The sequence below is a fragment of the Aplidium turbinatum genome, chromosome 4 (genome assembly GCF_918807975.1).
Source record: "Aplidium turbinatum chromosome 4, kaAplTurb1.1, whole genome shotgun sequence".
Classification (NCBI taxonomy): domain Eukaryota; kingdom Metazoa; phylum Chordata; class Ascidiacea; order Aplousobranchia; family Polyclinidae; genus Aplidium; species Aplidium turbinatum.
The window spans coordinates 24,546,691-24,570,620 of record NC_137475.1 but is presented as its reverse complement, the minus strand read 5'-3'; the positions used below and the strand labels follow the sequence as shown (position 1 = coordinate 24,570,620).

At 39.9% G+C, this 23,930-nt stretch overlaps 1 protein-coding gene across 1 annotated transcript in view; it reads left to right on the top strand.

Moving 5' to 3' along the window:
• The window catches only part of LOC145768569 (WD40 repeat-containing protein SMU1-like), a 46,399-nt gene extending 24,688 nt beyond the window's left edge, over positions 1 to 21,711 (top strand). The window contains exons 6-10 of the mRNA XM_082580095.1: positions 10,641 to 10,736; positions 11,009 to 11,167; positions 11,380 to 11,538; positions 17,165 to 17,272; positions 20,370 to 21,711. Of these exons, the coding sequence (XP_082436221.1) occupies positions 10,641 to 10,736; positions 11,009 to 11,167; positions 11,380 to 11,538; positions 17,165 to 17,272; positions 20,370 to 20,519 (672 nt within the window). The 3' untranslated portion in view covers positions 20,520 to 21,711. The remainder of the gene's footprint in view (positions 1 to 10,640; positions 10,737 to 11,008; positions 11,168 to 11,379; positions 11,539 to 17,164; positions 17,273 to 20,369) is intronic.
• The last annotated feature ends 2,219 nt before the right edge of the window (positions 21,712 to 23,930 follow it).

Below are 23,930 nucleotides of genomic sequence, written 5' to 3'. Positions count from 1 at the left end.
AACGGCCAAACAAGGCCCAAAAAAGCTAAAGAGCTAAATTAAAACTTAAGAAACCAACTGGTTTTCAAAAAGGGCCAAAGAGCCAACCAAAATTGGAGAGCTAACCCTTCAACTCACTAAAAAAAGGTCATGCTGATGTCAAGCCGGGTGTGAAAAGAAAACAGGGTGAAAAATCAGAAAGTCAAGAGTTGCCAAAAAACACGTTTTGATTGCCATATTGCTGAAGCTTACATTAAAATCTAGGAAATAATTCTCAGCCTGTTCATAAAGAGCCAACCAAAAATTAGGGGGCCAAACAGCTTCAAAAAGAGCCAGATTTCTGAAAGTTTGCCCCAAATAGGCCAACCTGGCAACCCTGGCGTTAGGGGGGTCCCAGTGCGGGGGAGGTTTGCTAGTCCTCACACCCTGTGGTCGACGTTGCCTTACATGCGCCGAGGTCGCGTGAGAGAGACGTGGTTGCCGCCCGGCGGTCAATAACTGCCGGTTCCAGCGTCCACACGCGACGGGTCGCCCGGCCCGTCGCAGGCCATCTTTCTGGGCAATGCAGAAAGAGTCTGTCTCCCTGGCCCGCTCCGCCATTCTAAATTTGCGGACGGGTCATGTAACGTTTTCGATCCACACTCTCCCTCCACAGGTACCTCGACTCCCCAGCCTGGCCCCCGCGACCTAAGCTGGTATACTTACCCCTCCGGGTGCATCGTCACCCCTAAATCACGCCGCTCCCCGCCGCCGCGGTGTGTGGCAGGCCGGTTTCTGAAAGTCTTCGACCTGGCTATGTTTGTTTGTGCTCTCTCGCCGTGTCAATTATTTGTACCCGTGCGCTGTTGATGCAAATAAAATAACACACAGACATGTTGAGTGCTGAGCGAAGGCTAGTCGACCCTTCTATTCTACCAGAAACAAGTTAGGTTTGTGGTACCGAAATAGAGAAAAATCCTGAAAGCGGATTAAGCTGTTTCGTACCACACTTCCGCAAGACTGTGAGGACTACAAAGCGCTTGACAAGAAAAGTGCGTTTTTCCTACGCCGCATCGCACTAAATCGATAAACAATTGTACTTTCGCTGTAGCGAATTCGTTGCGATCAAACGGACTTGAACGAAGTCGATCGTTAAAGCGGTTTCAATTATCCGATTTCATATGCATTTTGAAACCGGTTTGGCTCTACAACCGGTTATTCTATATTCGGTATTCTATTTTGCCCATCCCTACCTATTTGACCAGCGCCTAACTGTCTGTGCCTAAAAGACGTGCTCCCTCATCTGATGTGTATGGGGGACTCCAGTAACAAAGCCAGTGAACCCCTTGTTTAATCTATCATAGGTTTATACCCAGTCGAGATAAATCAAGATCCCCATTGTGGTGTAGCGCGCGTCGTCACGCACCACATCTCTCTTGCCAACAGCGCAGTGTGAGTTTGCCGATTGCCTGGCTTGGCTTCTCTTGGCTTCTTTCGTGTTGGTTCATTCTCTAGTTTTCAGTTAACAGTGTAGCAGTGCAATCGGCAGTTTAAGTAGAGTCTTGTTTTAGTTTGTCATTTAATACTTTCTGTTAAAATTCTTTAAAGCTAGTTTTCAATTGCAGGATAATCACGTTTTAAGTTTATTAAAGCCTACTTTACTGAAATAAGTTTGTTGGTTTCAATGTAGGTCATGTCAATTTAATAAACTTAGTTAAGCAAAAATGAGAAAGATGGACAGACATATTCCTCGTCCTAAAGACCTTTCAGTTGATCCTAACTCCGCTGACGCTCCTACCATTTTCAAGTTCTGGTTTCAGACTGTCACTGACTACATCGCTACACTTGAAGAGGTTCGCCAGGAAGGAACTCCTAATATCAACAAAACTAGAATAATACGTAGCTTCTTGTCCTCAGAAGTATACCTCTATGTCGAGGAAGTTGACGGCTATGATGAAATTATAGATACTCTCAAGAGAACATACGTTAAGAAGAAGAACAATGTCTACGCCAGGCATTTACTAATCAGCCGAAAGCAAGCCAGTGGAGAAACGATCTTGGAATTCCTTAGAGCGCTGAAACTACTCTCTAAGGACTGCACTTTTGGAGACGTTTCTGCCCAAACGTATAAAGAGCAGCTTATTTGGGATTCTTTCATAAATGGCTTACAGTCTCCTGTCATCCGCCAACGTCTTTTGGAAGAGAATAACATAGACCTTCAACGTGCTTCGGAACTGAGCGACAGTATAGAAAGAGCACAGCAACAATCTTGCATCATGGGGAGAGCTGCAAACACTTCGATAGCCTCAACGACAAATTATGCGCGAGAAGGTAACAACATGCGTCCAGAGCACAAGGATCACGACGTTTCTGCAGCCACTTCCAAGTCCAAGGTACAAACCAGAAAATCATGTTACTTTTGTAACGGACCACTCCATGACCGTTGGTCCTGTCCAGCACACAAACTGAAATGCTACAATTGTGGAAAACTAGGGCATTTTTCCAAGGTCTGTCGCAGTAAAAGTTCATCAGTATCTTTGGCTTCTGCTGCAGTAAACCCAGTTGCTAACGCGGATTCTCTTAATTACTCGTCAACGCTTTTCCGTCACAGGGGCCCGTTATATTTTGCTGGAGCTCCTAACTGCCTACATCGCACTGTGGTGGACGCTTTGGTAAATGGACATCCAGTTAAAGCCTTGCTGGATTCAGGTGCCTCGGATAACTTTATTGATAGAAAATTGGTAAACAAGCTGAAGATAAACCTTACAAAACAACCTCACACTGTGACCATTGCGTCGACCCATCACTTGGTCAAGACCGATGGCTGTGCTTGTGTGCATCTTGAACTCCTCGATAGAAGTTATCCAAAGATTTGTTTCGATGTCATTCCAAACTCTTGTGCTGATGTGATTTTAGGCCAAAATTTCTTTCAAAAACACGAGAAAGTCACCTTTCAGTTTTTTGGCCCCGAAAAACTGCTTGTAATTTCCTCAGCAACACCCAAGCTCGTAGCACTTACCTCAGCTCGCGTGGATCCACCAAGTCTTTTCCAATACATGCAACCTAATTATAAACCTGTTGCAGCCCCTTCCCGTTCTTATTCAAAAGATGACGTCGCATATATTGAAAAGGAGGTGTAAAGACTATTAGCCGTGAAGACATAATTGAACCTTCAAGATCTCCGTGTAGATAGCAGGTGCTTGTTGTCCGGAATCAACATAAATGCCGGCTTGTGATCGATTACTCACAGACCGTCAACCGTTTTGGACGCGTATCCCCTTCCGCGAATTGAAGACATTGTCAACAAGGTTGCAAAAGATAAAATCTACAGCTCTCTTGATCTTCGGTCCGCTTACCACCAAGTTTCCCTCTTGCAAGAAGAAAGACCATTTACAGCATTCGAATCTCTCGGCCATTTGTACCAATACAAAAGACCGCCTTTTGGTGTAACAAATGGAGTTGCTGCCTTTCAGAGAGTTATGGATGACTTCATCAAAAGATACAATGTGAAGAAAGTTTACGCCTATTTAGATGATCTGACCGTTACAGGGGAAACTATACAAGAACATGATGAAAACTTAAATGCCTTGCTTGATGCTGCAGAGAAGAATGGATTTACTTTTAAAAAATAAAGACAAATCGAACATTAGACAATCCACAATCAATTTACTTGGCAATGCCTTCGTGGCTTTTGGACTCCGGTAAACCAGTTTTATTGCGACGCTTTGTGCGTAATCAAGGTGAACTTGTCTGTGATCCAGTAATATTACTCAATGCGAATCCTACTTATAGTCTGGGAGCCAAATGCCATTTCCCCCCCTTGCATTGTTGTATTAAGTTATTTTTACTGTTGATTCTGGTAGCCAAGGGTCTCTATTTTCAGAAACTGCTTGATGCCATGTTGTCACCTTTGAGCAATTTGAGAAATTCAAGATGGCGTCCAAGATGGCCGCCATTACCTAGAAATGACCACAACTCCCTACCCATTCACATTAGGAAGGTGATTTCTGTCTCTATACCTAGGTTGTTGAGGTCAAGCTATCCATTAGAACTAAGTATTACGTTAATATTGTATTACATAATGGTAATTTCCAAGATGGCGTCCAAGATGGCCGCCATTACATAGAAATGACCATAACTCTCTACCCATTCACCTTAGGAAGGTGATTTCTGTCTCTATACCTAGGTTGTAGGGGTCAAGCTATCTATTAGAACTAAGTATTATGTTAATATCGTATTACATAATGGTAATTTCCAAGATGGCGTCCAAGATGGCCGCCATTACCTATAAATGACCATAACTCTCTACCCATTCACATTAGGAAGGTGATTTCTGTCTCTATACCTAGGTTGTAGGGGTCAAGCTATCCATTAGAACTAAGTATTACGTTAATATCGTATTACATAATGGTAATTTCCAAGATGGCGTCCAAGATGAACATATCGTCTCCCAACGGAAAGTCATCCACACATTCCCTTGCCATACTGATCACACAACCAGACATTAACAGTAGTAAAACAGTCCAAGAAGACACCATTAGACGTGTGAAAAAGGAAGATATGATTGAGGCACTCGAGTATGACGTCGAAATAAAGATATATAATGTCCCAAGAAGCCTCCAATGCCACAGAACACCCCCAAACGATCAGTTCATCCCTTGCGTATGTTGGCACAAGTAATTTCAAAGGGAAGAGCCAGTGAGATGGACTTTGCGTTCCTTTAAGACATGAAAAGCGCACTAGATTGTCCTGAATACAATGGGTACAATACTAGGGATGCACGTGGACAGGGTCATTTAGCACAACCAAAGACGTCGGCTGTTTACCTTCTCTTAAGTGATATGAACCTGTCACAACCAGATGCCATGATGACATCAATGGCCTGTGCACAGGTCTACGCACGCAATGTAGGGCAACAGTTCGAAGTTTTTACTTGTGATCTGCAGCTGTACAAGGTGCTCTAAAAGTTCAGTGGGCTTATCCAGACAGGTTTTCAAATGTTATTCTACGGTTGGGAGGGATGCACACTCTAATGAGCTTCATTGGATCTATCGGAACACTGATGGTTGATACCGGTCTGTCAGATATAATGTCCTCTGTGTTTGGCGATGTGTTGAAAATGCATACTGGGGAAAAGTTTCCCCAGAACGTCAGAGCATTGCGAATGGTAGCTGAAGAGGCACTTCGCGGATTCAAGATAAACCATTATATTGCAGTGATGACCTCATACAAATTCTCGAAACCGAAGCCAGCAAGAGTCAAACTACCAAACTTTGGGTCGATGTCTTGATTAAACCTGTCCTGCTCACCATGATGTTCGTACGGGCTGAGCGCGAAAGTGACCGGCCCATCATTTGGCAAACTACAAGCAAATGCTACCACACTTCTTTGCTGCGGGGCATGTGAACTATGCGAGATATAGGTTGTGCTACCTTCGTGAGATGGAACGGCTACCACAAGAGGTGTTGTCACACTTTATGAAGGGTGAGCATGTTATGCACCATTCTGCTGGCTTGTGGAATGGCAGCTGGAGCGATATGATGATTGAGAGGACCTTCATGCGGTATGGGCATGCTCAGGGCCGGATTAACCATTAGGCTGATAAGGCTATAGCCTTAGACCCTGGAAAAATTCGGCCCTCAATATTTGTAAGGCTGATAGTGATACAAATCCAATAACAGTACATTACAGTTTTTGCTTTAAAACGAATGACTGAGTTGAGTCAATATATAATATGAAAAGCCCATTTCCAAAACCACGTAGGGGCCACTTTTACCGAAACTGAGTTTAGAGCAGGGCTTTTCAACCTGGGGGTCACGAGCCGTTTTTTGGAGGTTTGCGAGGCGCTTGAAATTCCAGTGTATTGTTTTCAATTCTTTTTTGCCAGGAAAGATTAATAACTTTTTTTTTCGCAATCGCCCATTCCTCTTCTTGAGGTTATTATATCGTTTAAGCTTTCAGACGTTGCAAAGGCGTTAACTATAGGAAAGCATGCGATATTTTTCACCAAGTTCTTGTACGTTGTTTTGTGCAGACTAAAGTTAACCAGTAACAACGCTATAGTAAAAAAGCAAAATTATGTAGAATTCTATGCAAAATATAGATTTCTTAGTATCGTTTTCAATGGTATTGAAAAAAAAATAGTGTCGGCTATTTTGTTTGAAAGTTCTTTCAGCAACAGGTCTCCATTGACAAACGTAATAGTAAAAAATATCCAGCACCAACCATCTCACTGAAGTTGATTTAAATAAATCCATAAAAGATTGCAATAAATTGAACCGGTAAAAGTGCGAAACGTAGGCTACTAATTATCTAGCTAAGCTTGAAAGAAAATGGAAATAACAATCGGAGGAAATATAATAAAAGCCGTGAAAACATCGCAAAAAAAACGTTTTTCGTTTCGGAAGTTTACGTTGGAACAGCAAAACTAAACATAACTGGATGTCGGCATGAATCAAATTTGGTTAAATTTTGCATTAAATATGCTTTGGTTGAATACTTAGGGTGGAGAGGCGAGACTACATTGATTGCTCTGAGGGGGTCGCGGTGGAAAAAAGATTGAAAACCCCCTGTTTAGAGTGTCATTAGGTAAAGCATTAGGTACCATAGGTACCTACTATCCATTTCTTTCTTTCCAAAATCTTTTACATCTGCTTCAAATTTGACAATAAACATTTTTCTGTTATGTTTATGTTGTTTTGCAGCAAATAATTTCAATTTTTCATGTACGTATTTTTATTACTTTTTGTAGCTTGGTTTGCAAAAATAGGCCCTTCTCTAGTAAACAGCCTTAGGCCTACAGTACCCTTAATCCGGCCCTGGGCATGATCCTGGGAGATAGTTGGCACCACGCTTTAAGTCAGAAACGCTGAAGGTATGGTCCCTTAGTTTGCATGCATGCAGCAGGATGGAATCTGATCTGGATGACATGATGGATGAGGACACTCAGAGTAAAGTGGTAACAACACACAAAGAAGAGGCAAAAGCCAAGATTGCTAAATACAAGAAAGACCGAGATGAAATCAGACAAAAATTCGACACTTGCATTAATCCTTTAGATTCTGAGGCACACTCCAGTGGTAGCCTCTAGTCAATGTAGTTAGCGGCCAGATTGGTTCAAGTAAAGGCAATGTCCACAATACTGTCAGTGTCATTGTCATTGTCAAATAGTCAAAGGAATACTCCCGGCACATGTAGGCTACTTTCTGGCTGTGACACCGTCGCCTATTTTAAAATTGGAAAGGCTACTGCATTCAAAACACTTCGATCGGAGCACTCATTTAACTTGTTGGGTGCACCAGGGCATTCTTTGGCATCTGTTATTCAACAGGCTATCCCCTTCATTTCCGCGTGCTATGGACAAACAGACTGTAGTACAAGGTCAGAGACAAGGTTAAAGATATGGCTGTCACAAACATGCAAAGGGTCATCAACACCGAAATTGTGTATCTTGCCACCAACAACTGAGGCATTCAAAGAGAATGTTAAAAGAACTCACTATCAGACTTTGGTATGTCAGTCACTAGAATCGCAGAATCCACCCGAGTTGGACCCAATCGAATATGGTTGGGTAAAGGATGACCAAAACAAGTCCCTTCAACCAGTCACCCTACCGGATGAAGTCGAACTAGCCCCACAGATGGTACTACGTCTAATAAAATGTGGATGCCACAGTAGGCTATTACTCCATGCAGTTCACGTGCTTGTAGTTGCAACTCTGCAAACATGAAATGCACAATATTTTGCGCCTGTTATAATCAGGGTTGCTGTAACCTGACATCATAGCTGATTGCATGTCTTAGTGATGCACATGGGCAACACAATGCACAACAGTGTAGATCATTTCGCAAAGTAATACCCATCCTTAATAATTATGAATTGTATAATACGCTTTTGGTAGTCTGTGTGAGAATTCAGATTTACAATATTAAAGAACATTTATAGTAAAACAGAGAGAGACTGTTCACCAGGCATTTGGTAATAAAATTAATTTGCGTTCTTCTGGTGACTATTTACTAGGTTACCTCGTGATGTTAAAGATGATAACTAGCTTTTTTTTTCCGACGTTTCGTCAGTCCTGCGGGAAGTACGCTGCGGGAAGTAGCCTACTGGTTTTAGGCATTCACTGCATTTAGTTTAACCTCTAGGTATCTTGTTGCGTGTTTTAATTCTGATTCTTGCTGCTTTACTTTACTCATTTTATCAGTATGTTTTTGTGTTGTGCCATCGTTGCTGAACAGGTTGTATTAACCTGTTTTAGCCACCTTGATAAAGTCAGTCGTGCTGACTGACGAAACGTCGGAAAAAAAAGCTAGTTATCATCTTTAACATCACGAGGTAACCTAGTAAATAGTCACCAGAAGAACGCAAATTAATTTTATTATTAAAGAACATTTGTTATAATATAACACCTGTGGTCGTTTTTCTTTTCATATTTTCCTCCAAGGTTGAATAGTGTATATAGAAGATATTTTAGTGTTACGGCGGCCATCTTGGAAATTACCATTATGTAATTCAATATTAACATAATACTTAGTTCCAATGAATAGCTTGACCTCTACAACCTAGGTATAGAGACACAAATCACCTTGCTAATGTGAATGGGTAGGGAGTTATGGTCATTTGTAGGTAATGACGGCCATCTTGGAAATTACCGTTATGTAATACAATATTAACGTAGCCTAATAGCCTACTTTGTTCTAATGGATAGCCAGACCCCCACAACCTAGGTATAGAGACAAAAATCACCTTCCTAATGTGAATGGGTAGGGAGTTATTGTCATTTCTATGTAATGGCGCCATTTTGGACGCCATCTTGAATTTCTCAAATTGCTCAAAGGTGACAACATGTCATCAAGCAGTTTCTGAAAATAGAGACCCTTGGCTACCAAAATCAACAGTAAAAAAAACTTAATACAACAATGCAAGGTCAATCATCTCTGCCCCCGGACTATTATGCTCGTGTACGATATCAAAGTGGAAGAGAGGCGACTGTTTCGACTTCGGATTTGGCACCCTCTCCTCAAACTGAGGTTGATGCAGAAGAACGCCTTTCTACAACGACGGATCTTACCTCAAATATGCCGGAAGAACCTGAAATCCATAACATACTAACAAACGATTATAACACGCCGTCAACAGACGCTCCTTCGAATTTAACTACTGACGTTCGCGAAGACAGTAGGCCTACTTGTGATATTACTAACCCGATCACATCAACTAATGAAGGGTTTACCGACAACAGTACACCCATCTTGAGACGTTAGACTACTAGAATTCGCAAGTCACCAGAAAGATATGGCTTCTGAGTCAACATCTTGTCTGGCCCTTTTGGCGGGGGAGAATGTGGTGTAGCGCGCGTCGTCATGCACCACATCTCTCTTGCCAACTGCGCAGTGTGAGTTTGCCGATTGCTTGGCTTGGCTTCTCTTGGTTTTTTTTGTGTTGGTTCATTCTCTAGTTTTCAGTTAACAGTGTAGCAGTGCAATCGGAAGTTTAAGTTGAGTCTTGTTTTAGTTTGTGATTTAATACTTCTGTTAACATTTTTTAAAGCTAGTTTTCAATTGCAGGATAATCACGTTTTAAGTTTATTAAAGCCTACTTTACTGCAGGGTTGAGAAAAACCCGTTTTTTTTGGGGGTTTTATTGGTTTTTTTTAAAAAAGATGCAAAAAAAGGTAGATTCATGCTTATTTCACCTCAAAACTACTTTTTACGAATGAAGTGCCTTTCACTCACAGTACATGCTTGCATAACTCAATAAAATAATGCACTAGGGCTGTTGTTGCTTGAATGTTGCATCATCCATTAATTTCAAGATCAAGTTGGATGTTGCATCATCCACTGAATTCTATACCAAGTTGATGCTACCGTGGTAGAAATCACATTATTGCATCATTTGCTTTAGATTTGAAGGCAAGGAGCATTTATGCCATCATGTTTAAACATTTTTTATCATTTATATTATATATATATAGTACCGTAGCCTAATGGATGAGCAATTGAGCGATTGCGTGGCCAATGGCCATTTAGGCAAATGCTCTGAAACAGCCATGCGTTAGAATCCAGAATCTGTAATTGGTAAATAGCCTCCTAAATTGCATTTCACATCATATATACAGACTACAGTAGAGTAGTACTTTCACCAGTTTAACTATAAGGCCTTCTTGCATAAATGAGTTTTAATGTAGTATACACAAAGTGGCATTACTTGATTTTGTGTACTGTACAATATCCACTGCGTTTTCAGTTTATTCTTGGAAATTTACTTCACAATCACATCCTTAAGTCCTAATTTAAAGTTTGTTTTAAGTGCCTTGTAGTGTTTTTGTTCATTTTTTTAATTTTCTAATAAAAACTGGACAAATATGATGCTCTGGGTTTTTTTATGGTTTTTTTTGGTTTTTTTTAAGTGGGACCCACCCGGGTTTTTTTGGGTTGGGTAAAATACCGACAACCCTGCTTTACTGAAATGAGTTTGTTGGTTTCAATGTAGGTCATGTCACCCATTGTTACATGTCCTTCTGATGGCTTGACAACCATGATCAATTGATCATTGTCTTGAGGATTAGAACTTATGATAAATGTCACATGTCAATCAATCTTTACTTCAGTTCCCTGTTCTTTCGTTTTATAGATAACATTCCTTGCAGAAGATTGAATAATCACTAACTTAATTAACAGGTATGGAAGATGGCAACTGGCCAGTGCTTGCGTCGGTACGATCGTGCTCACAGTAAGGGAGTCACCACAGTGTCGTTCTCCAAAGATGGGAGCCAGGTATAAAGTTCCATGGGTTTTAACGCGTTTTAGTGATATATCTTTATTGTGTTTTGTCATTTTTATTTTTTGTTGCGTCTGCGTTTCGTGAGCATATTATCAATGGGCAATTTCACACTTCTATTTCCATATCTTTTTAACACATTGGAACCCAGTTTCCTTGTAACTTTTGTAAACAAGTTAGGAGATTGTTGTTGCTGTTTTACTGCCACATATAGGTTTACAATATAATTATGATGTTGGCTTGTCGGGAAACTCCATTGTCTCTGCAGGTTTTGAGTGCCTCCTTCGATCAAACAATCCGCATTCACGGCTTGAAGTCTGGAAAGACGCTCAAGGAGATGAGGGGTCACTCTTCATTTGTTAATGAAGCGATTTTCATGTCAGATGGCCATCATATTGTTAGCGCTTCTTCCGATGGGAACGTAAAGGTAAGTGCTACTACTGGTGGGAACCGGAAACCATTGGGACTCCACCTAAACATTGCTCACTTCATCAACTTCTAACTTAGTAATTTAAGTTTATTCGGACAATATGAGACAGCAGTTATAAAGTTCATATGTAAGCTGATTGCATAAGAATGTGCCAGGAGATGTTCCAATTTTCTGAGTACTTGATTAATTTCTTCATCTTTCTGCTTCAGTTATGGAATGTAAAGAGTACAGAATGCGTGAACACGTTCAAGTCTCTTGGCGCTGGCCAGCATGACGTCACAGTAAATAGTGTGCATCTCCTTCCTAAGAATCAGGAACATTTTGTCGTGTGCAATCGTTCCAACACCGTTTCTATCATGAACATGCAGGTGCGAAGTCTAGAAAGGTTTAGCCATCTTTTTCATGTATTTGGACATTCTATTCAATGCAATCTAGAAGTGCTTAAGTGTTGCATGCGATAACCTTTCGCAGTTAGTAAACAAATAGAAATCATCAACCCCCTTTATGCCTGTATCAACGCTTCAAAGCCTGTAGATTCCAGAGGCATCTAAAATTATTGGGATTAGCCTATACTTCCGAATAAAGTAATCAACCTTTTTTCTAAAAAGGTTAATATTAATAACTTCTACTTTTGCATTATTCATAGCACAAATGACCCCATTTTACTTCCATGTGGATGGTTAATAGAAGTTTTGACCCTGTATAAAACATTACACAGCAGAAAGTACGTCATGTCGGTTAGGGTGTTGCACACGCCCCATGAAATTTAAGTTCTATCTAAACTTACTCAACTTTTTTTTTGGTTTTGCGTTGGTGCGTATAGATCATCAATCCAAAGTTTGAAAAAATTCATCATGGTTTGCCCCACCCACAGGGGCAGTTTTTGTGACCCATTTTGTAAAAACAATAACTTTTTGCCACTAGATGACGCTATTTTTAAGGTACATCATTAAAATAACTTTTAAAACATGCCCTTTATGTTACTACACCACTAAAAAAACTGTGCCCTAACTGGGCCTTTTGGTCTAGAGATATGGGCAATTTGGCATGTGAGTACTCATTTTTAGCTCTAACTGCCATGAGTATTGAGTAGCGAAAATGTAATTTGCGTTTTCTTGGGAACCACTCAACCAATTTCAACAGAATATAGCATAGCCCCCTTTTATGTTGTGAGGGTTTTGTTTCAGGCACTGGATTACTGTAATACTGCCACCAGAGGGCAGTGAAGTATCGATTCAAGTGATTTGATTGTATTATTTTTGGTAGCATCATATTTTTCGTAGCTTCCGTCAATTTAAACAACCAACAAAAGATATGCAAACACTTTTCTCTATCAGACCTCTGAGGGCGTTTTTGCATTTTAGGAACCGGAATCTTCCTTTATTTTTATAACACTGGACACAATTTTCAAGATTTTCTTCAGTTTTGGAAGAATGTAAAAAATTTGCAAACTCTCAAAAAGTTCATAATCGCTCTGCGAACGGCGTACTCCTCATTTTCTTCTTCTGCACTGCAGGCTTTTTTAGAAAAGCATTCAGAATTGCTAATTTAAAAAAAAAACGCTTAAACGTGACAAACTGTGTCAAAGAAAACCCATGCCTAGTTTTGATGTCAGGTAGTTTTGGTTTGCCAAATCTAGCACCAAACCTTCTCGTAGTTGATTCATTTTTCAGAGGCTACTTTTACAACATACAAGATTTTTATCCAGGATATATTTTTGTCTTAATTTAAGGATGTGTGTTCATCACACATAAGTTTTCCTGACAAATGCTATGTGTGCCTTGAAAAAGCTTTAAGTGCAGCAGCACTTACAGTGGGATCAACATCACCGAAGCTCTTGATATTGTTGACAAAATCGAGGTCAACATGTGGTGCTGCGATTGCAAGCGGTCAATTAAACCACCACTTATTAAAAACACACATACAAAGCCCATAAATCTTGTAATGTTTTGTAGATGGGAGTTTGAACCGATTCCTAGTGAGATAGACTTGTGCAGCATAACCACTTTGTAGCAATAAAGTTAGTTTCCATCCATTTTGCTTTATGAACAGCGTCACACTTCAAAAACTTAAATTGGTCTTTAATCTATTGCTTCCAATGTAGGCTTCCATTAAATTTAACAGTCCCTTGTAATTTCCTCTAGGATAAGCCTTTTTTTCTTTTTAAAAAAAAAAGCCTGAGCTTCCCGAATGATATCTATTAACACCTCAAACTTTTTTGATTGTGCACTATTAAAATTCCACAGTTCTTTTGGGTCTCTTGTGTGCAGTGAAGCTCATGCAAGCGAGGCGGCTTGAAAACCTATATCATGAAACCTTTGAAATAGCTCAATCTCAGGTGACTTTGACACAAGATTGAGAAGAATCTTTTTCACATGCTTCCTGCAGCTCAGTCAAAAAAGTGGTCTGCCGAGCTTGCTTTGAAGTATAGGCTTCGGTCAGCGTTGAAGTGGAAAGACAGAAGTCCGTCAGAAGTTTGAAGTTGAAATCTTCGCTTCTGCTGCAGCATTTTCCCCTTTGTTTTCTTGTCCACTATTAACCCATAATATGTTAATAACAACAGCCGTATTTCCTGTTTCTTTGCCCACATTTTTAATTTTAATTGCTGTATTCTGAGTAAAACCTGAGCAGGTGAACTAGCACCTTAGCATATTGACTGAATTATAGTTTAGCAAATGACAAACAAAAACTTTATCCTCTTTTCAAATGTTTGAAATATTATGATCGATTGCATTATATGTTTTGGAAGATTGGATACATGTGATTTTATTATCTTTCATGTGGTGAATTCAGTTTAAGACATGGGAATTATATTATTGCATCAGATTTGTAAAAAAAGGTGAGCAAAGATGTTAGTGTACTATCAAATAACTATGGTATTATACTTCGTAAAAGCATACAGTAGATTACAGCACTCTAGTGAGTGAAATCACTTGATTTGACGAAGAAAATGTTTTGCTTCTCTCTAGTGGCAGTATTACAATGAACCAATGCCACAAACAAAACCGCCATACTATAAAAAAGACTGCCTATATCTGCAGTCCCAAAGGCCCAATCAACTTCCCGAAGGCCCAATCAGGCTTCAATTTGTTTAGAGCACCAAGGAGCATTTTATTAAAAGTTCATTTAATGATACAACTTTGACACAGCGCCTACTAGTGGCAAAATAATTGATTTTTAACAAAATGGGTCACAAAAACTGCCCCTGTAGGACGTAGGTGAGGCAAACGTTGATGATTTTTTTTTCAAACTTCGGATTTATAATATTCATTAACACTAAACTAAAAAAGTCTAGCTGTTTTTGAGTAGATCGTGGCGTGTGCAACACCCTAATGTCGGTGCTGCTCAAGCTTTTAAGACAACGTGCCGGCAGAGGTCTTATTGTCATTCGGCGTACCGATCACGCATTTCAAACGAAAAAAACGGACAATAATAAGTCCAACCTTGGTTTTTACAAGTCTGCAGTACAGTACGCAAATTCACAAGCAGATTTTCATTAACATTTCACCAACGGATTGTGGTTTTCCAGCTTTTCAATGCTTAGCGCTGCTTATTAGGATGCACGTTAAGCTTTATATTTACGAGAGTGTCTGTACATCTGTTTTTGAGCAGTTTTAATGGTTTACTTTTCTGTGACATTTTTTGGCTTTGTTCTGATTTTTTTATGTTTTTGAATATATTGTAAATGTTTATTTAGGTCTGAAATTGCTGCGCACAACTCTACAAACGACAGATTGTGATTGCGGTACTGTTTTGTCGAACAAAAATTAAAACGATTTCTTTACAGCCAACACTTTGCCACATCCTATATCACCTAAATGTGTCCTAATAAGAATCGGAATCAACTGGGTTTGAAAGTGATTGTCTCTTATATATCTAAGCTTCTTGTTCATACTACCACGCTATGGCATTTGAAAAATTAATTTATACAGTATATCGCTTTAATGGTATAAGCACGGAAATTATGCCGAAAAAGAAAAGCAACTTGAGAATGGTGAAAAACACATTCCGGTCAACACAAAACAATAGGCTTTTCAATAAATTATTTTCAAAGTGATCGCGTATCGGCAGCCAAGTGCTGGCGTATCGGCACCAGTACGCCTACCATAGTGTGAGTAACACTGTCTTATGTCACTTCACGATTGCTGTATGCAACAAGGATACACGACTTTATGCCGTGGGCCGAATGACGCGAACTCGAATAATGCCGATAACCCCTAGGACGCAATACATGAATGACACGAGACTTGGTTTTTTCTTACTTTTAAACATTTTTTTCAATATGACAGTAATTTTGTATTTAACAAAGTATAGATAAAGGTGCCACTAATTCCTTTGTTGCTTTTTAATCTTGATGAACAGAACACGTGTGCAGAGAAATCTTACTAATCAGAAACGTCTGGCAAACTCAAAGTGTAACTCTGACTTCCCCCAATCTCGTTCCTCACTGCTTCAACAACAACGCAGGAGGTCAGTTACAACTTTTTTGTTTTCGAAGAAGACCGATTAGGTTCGGACGTACTGTCAAACAGCGTTTCATGATTACAATATATAACTCTCTGTATAGAGACAATATCGAAAGCCCACGATGGCATCTGTTTATTTAGATAAATATATTGATATTCAGGTGAGTGCAGTGGCATAGCGTGACTCATTGGGGGCACTCCAAAAGCACAAATAGTTAGCTTGAGATTAATATTTAGTTATAGCCAATTTTTGGTCTATAATATTTGAAGCTTTACACGTTCTCTAATCATTTGTCGCATAACCTGGTCATTTTCGCTTTGTGCGCAACACAAAAAAAAGTCATAACCGACAAAAATTAAGACATATCCGCAATTTGGCCAGGAACTCTTCATTTTCCTGAATTCGGCAAACAGGTTTTAAAAATATACTATCGAGGCAAACGGTGAATTCGTATCAGAAAATAGCCTGTTTCTAGAATTCGTAAGCTGATGTCTAGGATAGTTGTATATATAAACTTTGCCATGTGGTTGAGTCGCACTTGGTTGGTGCACAGTGCACACCTCACTCATCCAACAAAAACAAAGTCTAGATCTCGTACTTCTACTATGCTGATCTACTTGTTTCTGCAAAAAATTGTGCACATGGTTCACTCAGCTTGTATTGAAAGTTTCAAAGCAGTCCTAACAGAACTATTCAAAAATAACAATTCGTTTTTGGGAGAAATAAACGAAGTCTCGCGTCATTCAAGTATTGCAGCATTCAGACCTTGCGTCATTCGTGCCTTGCGGTCTTGCGATGGCGTCATTCGTGTTCGAGTCATTCGAAATTCGGCATTAAGTCGTAGACCGCACTTTTTACGTTAATTTGACGTCCGCATAATTCGGGTTAATGTATAAAAAGTACGTATTTGCTTACTGGGAAGTAGCGATGTCTTATTTCAATATTCGTTTTCCAGAAAATAAATTTCAAATTTTTGTTACAGTGCTTCCCGTGCATTGTGCATTGAGCGTTTTTTATTAAAGATGTGTGATTTTCTTTTTTCTTTTGGAAGTCTGCATGAAAGTATTTAACCATTTAAAATACGAAAAGTCGTATTTTTGTTCTTCCACAACTTCAACTTTATTTGAAAGCTTGAATCTTGTTGCCAACTTCAAAATCATCCGAACCCTTCTTTTTGCGTCTATAAATTTCTAATTGTTGTTCCCAGTGTTCGATGCAAGAGGCTCAATTTTACCATTTAAAAATTGTGTTAAAGATAATAGCCGTTGGGTATTCTTGTTACACAAAAACACTACAAGTCTTGTTGCAGTTGAAAGAGGCCTTAATGACCCTGTCCAACTTTGTACACCCCATCAAAGTTATGCATCTTTGGAAGTTATGGTACACCCGATTAAAAAGCACTGCGGTCTAATGTTTATAACCTGTTGGGAAAAGATGTTATCTGTGGAACTAAACCCACCAAGGCGCGTGTCATTGACAGTATTGCTTGAACTGTGAACTTCAACTTCTTTGCAATATTTTCATCAGGGCCAGATTGTGCGTTCATTCAGCTCTGGTAAGAGGGAAGGTGGCGACTTCATCTGTGCCACTGTCTCTCCTAGGGGAGAATGGATATACTGCGTCGGGGAGGACAAGGTGGGTTTCAGTTTATGTTTTATTGTTTTTTTGTGGCTTGCTTGATTTATAAGAGGATACAGGTAAATATCATTCCATTGGTTAATGGAAAAACGGAGCTTGTGAAAAGGATAAATGCAGCAGGAAAGTGTTTGACTATAATGCATATTGTTCTGCGAAAAGAGAAGACCTAAGCGGAACGAAAGCAAGGTACATTGTTTCAACGAAAACAAACCAAAATACTCTACACCTCCCCAATAAAACTTATGACCACTCATAACGAAGGGGTGGTTGGCATCTTCTGTGACCGCCTCAATAGATGTCCTTGATTCGAGACCGATGACGATGATGAGTCTTCGGTTGCGATCGGCGTCGAAAGATCAGGAACTTCGTCGGCTGTTGATGGATCAGGAACCTTATCGGCTGTCGATGACGACGTGAAGGTAGTCTCTCCTGGATCCCCAATCCCCATCTTCCGGCGAGATGTAACGCGGACATAGCTGATTGATATGGCGTCTCCATATATGACCTCGAGGGTCAAATCGAACCTGTAAACTACGACTCCCTTGTCGCTTCACCACGACGGCAGGAACTCAACGAGGGCTTCGGCTTTGCCTGGAACCAAAGTATAAAGCATAACAAGGATCACCAACATCGAACTTAATTGTTTTCCCGTTTTGTTTCCGAGGCGAATGACTCATCGACGTTTTTGTGATCTGAGCTGAGGAAGGCAGTAAAATATCTAATTTAGTACGTAATTGGCGGTGGTTTAATAACTCGCTGGGAGAATAACCACTGGCATTAGGCGTACGGCGAAACTGCATCAAGAATTGGGTGGTCGCACTTCTGGGCGGTAACGACGATTTTCTCAAAGCCTGCTTAAGAGTGCGTACCAAACCCTCGGCAGCACCATTCGTAGCTGGATGGTATGGTGCTCCAGTGATGTGTACTATTCCCCTAACTTTACAATAAATCTTGAATTCTTCCGAAGAAAACGTAGTCGCATTGTCCGAGACAATGGAGTGGGGGTATCCAAAATGGGCTCTAAAAGGGCAAAATTCTTCTCTAAAAGATCAATAGTAACAGACATCGATACGGAAGAAGTTGGGTGAATGGAAGGTGAATACTTACTATAAGCATTGGTAACAATAAGCCAATTAGATCCTAAACAATTAATAGCGTAATCAACATGAATTCGACTCCAAGGCTTCTCTGGAGCTAATCCATTGGTGGATAGGAGCCTTGCTTGGTGCAGCTTGATGCTCACCACATGTAGTGCATGTTCGGCAGAGGTCGACAATGTCCGCATCGATATTGGGCCTGTAAACTGCTGTCCTGGCCAGCTGTTTCATGCGCTGCATGCCGAAATGACCTTCGTGTAAAAGAGAAAGAATATCATTTCCTGCGAATAAAAAGAATAACTATTAACTACTCTAGAAGAACCATATAATAAACTACCATAACAGGTTGTTAGAGAATCAGTACCTCTTCTAAACTGTTCGATTGGATCGTTCGCGATTGACTTCGCAGGCCATCCTTCTTGTGTGAAGCGAATGGTTTTAGACAAGACCGGATCCTTAGAAGTTTCCGTGCGCAAAGTAGAAGAATCGGAATGACTCACCTGCGAGTCCAATCGATCAATTGCGCAAACAATATCAATATCATCTGCACTTTCCTCTCCGTCAAAAACTGAGTCATCGTTGGACGGAAGACGGCTCAAGGCGTCAGCATTTCGGTGATGCGTTGTTTTGCGATACTCTATAATATAACTAAATTGACTCAAAAACAACGCCCAGCGTGCTAACCGGTTACCCACCAACGAAGGGATAGGCTTATCTGGACCAAAGAGTGAAAGCAAAGGCTTATGATCAGTTACCAAAATAAAATTTCTACCGTAGAGGTATTGGTAGAATTTCTTCAAAGCGAAGATGATGGACAAAGACAATCCTTGTGGATTTGGCTGTAGTTTCTTTGAGATTTTGTCAAGATTTTCGACAAATTGACTATTGGCCTCTCACTTCCGTCCGGGGAGCGGTGAAACAGTGTGGCGCCAATGCCTACGCTTGGTGCGTCGCATGCAATTCCTGAAGGAAGCAACGGATTAAAGTTTACGAGAACATCGTCTGCGGAAAGAAACGTTTTTAATTTTGCAAAAGCGCATTTTTCTTTGTGTTCCCATCTCCAAGAAACACCACTCTTGGTTAAGTGATATAACGGTTGCGCTGCCGTAGAAAAAATCTGGGGGCATAAACTTAAAATAAAATTGAACCGACCTCAGAAAAGAACGTAAGGTGCCAACATTGGAAGGAGCAGGCATGTTCACTGTTTAGTACGGCATCGCCTTTAAGACCCTTAGGAATCCCTTGTTTAGAAAGAACTTGGCCTAGGTACTCGACATTTGCCTAGGAAAATTTACAATTTTCCCTCCCACATCTAAGACCTTTCGAAGATAAACTATCGAGTAGTCGTTTAAGGTACATATACAGATATAACATATCACACAAAAATCAAACTAAACACAAATCAGACCCCGAAAGCCCACCGCACTGCAAGATCAATTCCACCGAAAACTACACAGTAGAGTTGCATTTAACAAGAGTAACAACCAACCAGATATGTTCGATATTGCTTTTTGAATGAAAAGGGAGACTAACATTTAATTTCTGAGGGAACCTCACCCCATGCCTGGGGTCCCAAGTACTGTAGCATTTTTGCCCGGAGTTATTGTTAAATCTAGGTAAGAAATATTGAGATTTTATATTGTGGCGAATATTAGGGTATGATGATGGACATTATTTAGATTTAAATAAGCACTGAGGATTCATAGCAATGAAATTGACTATCGTCGTTTTCGCCTCAACTGATATCCACGCTCTATCAAGCATAATATGCAACGCTTCCAAAACATTGATGTTTTTCAATAATTATTAGATAGAGAGCGCTGCATATGCTTTGGGGAAACAAAAAGTCCTGCGTCAAAAGCCTCTACAAGTATGCGAAACTACCAGGATCAAGGCTTTGTCAGTCCGAGGATAAACATTCAAAGTTTGAGTTAAAGAGCTTTGAGTTATCCAGATTTGACTGTTTGTTACAAATCATTACAACACTGTTTTTCTAGGTTCTTTACTGCTTCTCCACTGGCAGTGGCAAGCTGGAGCGCACTCTGACCGTTCATGAGGGCGATGTGATTGGGATATGCCATCACCCCCACAACAACCTCATCGCAACTTATGCAGAAGATGGATTACTGCGTTTATGGAAGCCCTGAAGCTTGCTTTATTGTCGTTTTTAAATTGACATCGGAAAGACATTAATGGCAGATGACTTGCTCCCGCAAGTACAGCGAGATCGAAATGACTTTAAGATGGACGCGGCTTCATCGGTAAGACATTTCTGCACAGACTGGAAGAATACTTAATCTCAATAAAGACTTTGTAAAGTGTATGTTTATTTTAGAATCATGGCATTCTTGGACGACTTATCGCCGACGTCATAATATTTTTCTTTAAAGTTACCAAACATTTGTGATAAGTAACAAAGCAGTGTCAGTGAAATGAAAATACGACATAGCTTCCAGGAATGAGATACGGTAGAAATTTTCCATGTCCTTGATCGTAAAGTACAAACTTTCTGCAATAATCGGACTATTTTCGAAAATACACTTTGCTGCATCATCGACAAGAAAATAATGATCTTTTTGAGCCCATTTATCTTTTTTCATAAAAATTCCCCAAGGACTAGCCTACTCTTCCTTTTCAATTGTAGGCTAGTCTACGTTATTTACAGTGGAGTTTTCCGATATCGACACCTCAAGCGGCGAAAAAGTGTCGATATCGTTGAAGTTTGGATATAGACGACTGACGATTCAATATAGCTGTTCTTAAATTTCGATTTTATTTTAATATAAGGGTAAAATATGTGCGCGGGCGCTAATCAGCGCCGTCGCTAAATTTCATGTTTTCGTGTATACGTCGGCAAAGAACAACACAGACAAGATCGTAAAAAATAATGGTAGGTTGCCGTAGGTGTCTTTGTAATCTGTAGGTCGCTGCAGCAGATGGTGTATTTTGACCGGTAGTCACTTTAAAATAGGACAATTTTCTCTATGAACCAGCTGAACAGCATTGCGAGCCTTCCAGCACTCAGCTATAGAGTTGATTCTTGCTTTGAACTTTGTTTGGTAATTCCAGAAGAAAAAAAGTAATGGCAAGGGTGGGAATCGAAATGATTGCTCTCCTAACCCCCAAACCGCTAGACCACGCTGGAGACTGCAAAACGTTCGATTTTTACTTTATATCAAAAATGTTTTGAGAAGAACGCAATATCACGTGCATGACTGCAATCAGCTAATTTAAATCTTGCCTTCTGATTGGTTAATAAATCTCATCTACTGCAGTTTATAAATAGGCTACGCCTACCATAGTTGTACTTTCACTAGTGGTCTATGCATAATGCACTGCTCTCAAACGGGTCTACAAAAGCATAAAATTCCAAAAATAAAAACTGGCATAAAGTAGCTCGTGAAGTTATAAAAATATCATTGAATTAGTTTCTGCTGGGCACCACACAACTAATCAAACAAAAGTGAAAAAACGAGGAGTAAACGTTATTTCAAATTGGCAGTGTCAAAATTAAATTTTGAATCATTTGGACATCTGGTTCTAGAATCTAGATCTTTCCGCCCCGATAGCTCAATTGGTTAGCGCGTCACTTCTGGAACGAAGAAGCTTCAAGATCAAGCGGTGCTTGTTCGACTCTCGGGGTGTGCGCTTGAGCAACGCACGTTAAGGACTGCTCTCCATTCAGCGGCATCTAATGGATGGAATAGTTCCCCGGCAACAAGACGTCAACAATCGGAAATTTCACTCTGTCAATCTCGATGACCGGGCCTGCGTCAGTGATTCAAAGCCTCTACAAGTATGCGAAACTGCCAGGATTAAGCTCTGCAAGAAGCTTTCCCAGTCCGAGGATAAAGATCCAATCAATCAATAGACGAGCAGTGGCAGATCTAAAAAAAAATAAAGTTTCTTCTTCATTTACAAGTCAAATAAACACCTGTATATCTAACGGTAGGCCTATTCATCCAAATGATATAGCTGAGTTAGCTCTATCGGTAAACTCCAGTTTGTCGGCAAAGGAAAAGTTGGATGCTTCGGATAAAGTTTTAAAACAATCAACAATTTCTTAAAAAGTGCGTAGTTCCAAGTATTTCTCAATCATTGTAAATGTCACTCTCGATGCTTCTCATCAAGAACAAATCATTTTCGTGTTAAGGTGGGCGATGTTGAATAGCTTCAAGACGGAAAAGCTGAAATGATTTCTGTATCACTGAACGGTTTCGATTGTATTGATAGTGTTAATTTGAAAACTGGTGCTGCTTTAGCTAAGCGGGAACTATTTTTGCTTGGCAATTAAACCTTAACTTCAAAATCTGCGTTGGCCAGGCATAGGATGTTGTATCTAACATAAGTTATCTGTGAAAGTTAAAGGTATCAGTCCAAGCACGATTAAAGGAAGTAAATCCTGTAGGCTATATTTTTTGTTTATGGATCATCATCAGTCATCATCTCTGCCTGCAGCTGATTGCGCATCAACATGAGTTAGCCTATTTGCTTCTAAGAGTGGCGATTTTGAGCCAGCTCGCCAAGTTGAGTCCGGTACATGATTGGATGTTGTCTTGCCATCGTTTTGGTCGTCTGCCACGTTTTCTTTTTCCTTCTACTTTTCCTTCTGCGCAAACTTTGCTGATTCCGAATTGTGATCTTTTAGTGTGGCCGAACAATTTTAAAACTTTTGATTTTATTAACTTATTGCTGCAATTGGATGTAGCCTAATTTTGTCATAGTTAAAAGATCTTCTGTTTTCGTATGGTCAAGTAGCCTTTGTTGGTCATGCTTCTCTTGATGTGATTTTGGAAGGTAGGCCTAGTGAGTTTTTTCTTTGTTTGAGTTTTTTGTTTATGGATGTTGTTGCTTAAATCTAGTTGGAATTCATAATGTTGCCTACAAGACAGCGTTGTTCAAATGTCTTATCATTTTTGGAGTAATTGATTATCTGCAAACTTGTGGCATCTTTAAAGTTATAGCCCAGTCAGAGGAAAAATTCTGAAAAATCTAAAGAAAGCTGTCCTATCATCTTGCAAAGAAAATTAACTTCGAGAATGTAATGAAGGCGTGGTGCTGTCAAACCCAATGCTTTACATTCCCCTTTTGCAATTGAAGCTCTAAAGACGTTTCTTAAATGCATCAAGTTGGAACCAACAAGCGCTTGATCGGAAGCTGAGTCAATCCTAAAGTAGCCTACAACTAGCAGTTTTAAATTTGTGACTGCTTTTCATTATGTGGATTACGGTCCTAAACAAGATTCACTGATGAATTTAATGAAATTAAAGGAAGATGTAATCTAAGTAAGTGAAAGCTGAGAAGAGTAGGCTACGGTACTACTCGCAAGCTAAAGTTGCAGTGGCAATTATAAATTTAAAAGAAAATGATTTTCTTTTTCTGAGGACAGAACGCTTTTATAACTCCACTTAACTAGCTGAATCATTTGAAGGAAATGTATTCTACCGTACAATGCAAAGGATTCAATAGTTGTTGGAATTGACAAATGTATCAACAAACTCAAACATATCGTCGATGAGTTTGAAGTTTCATGAAAATTTCATCGTATGTCTGTTGTG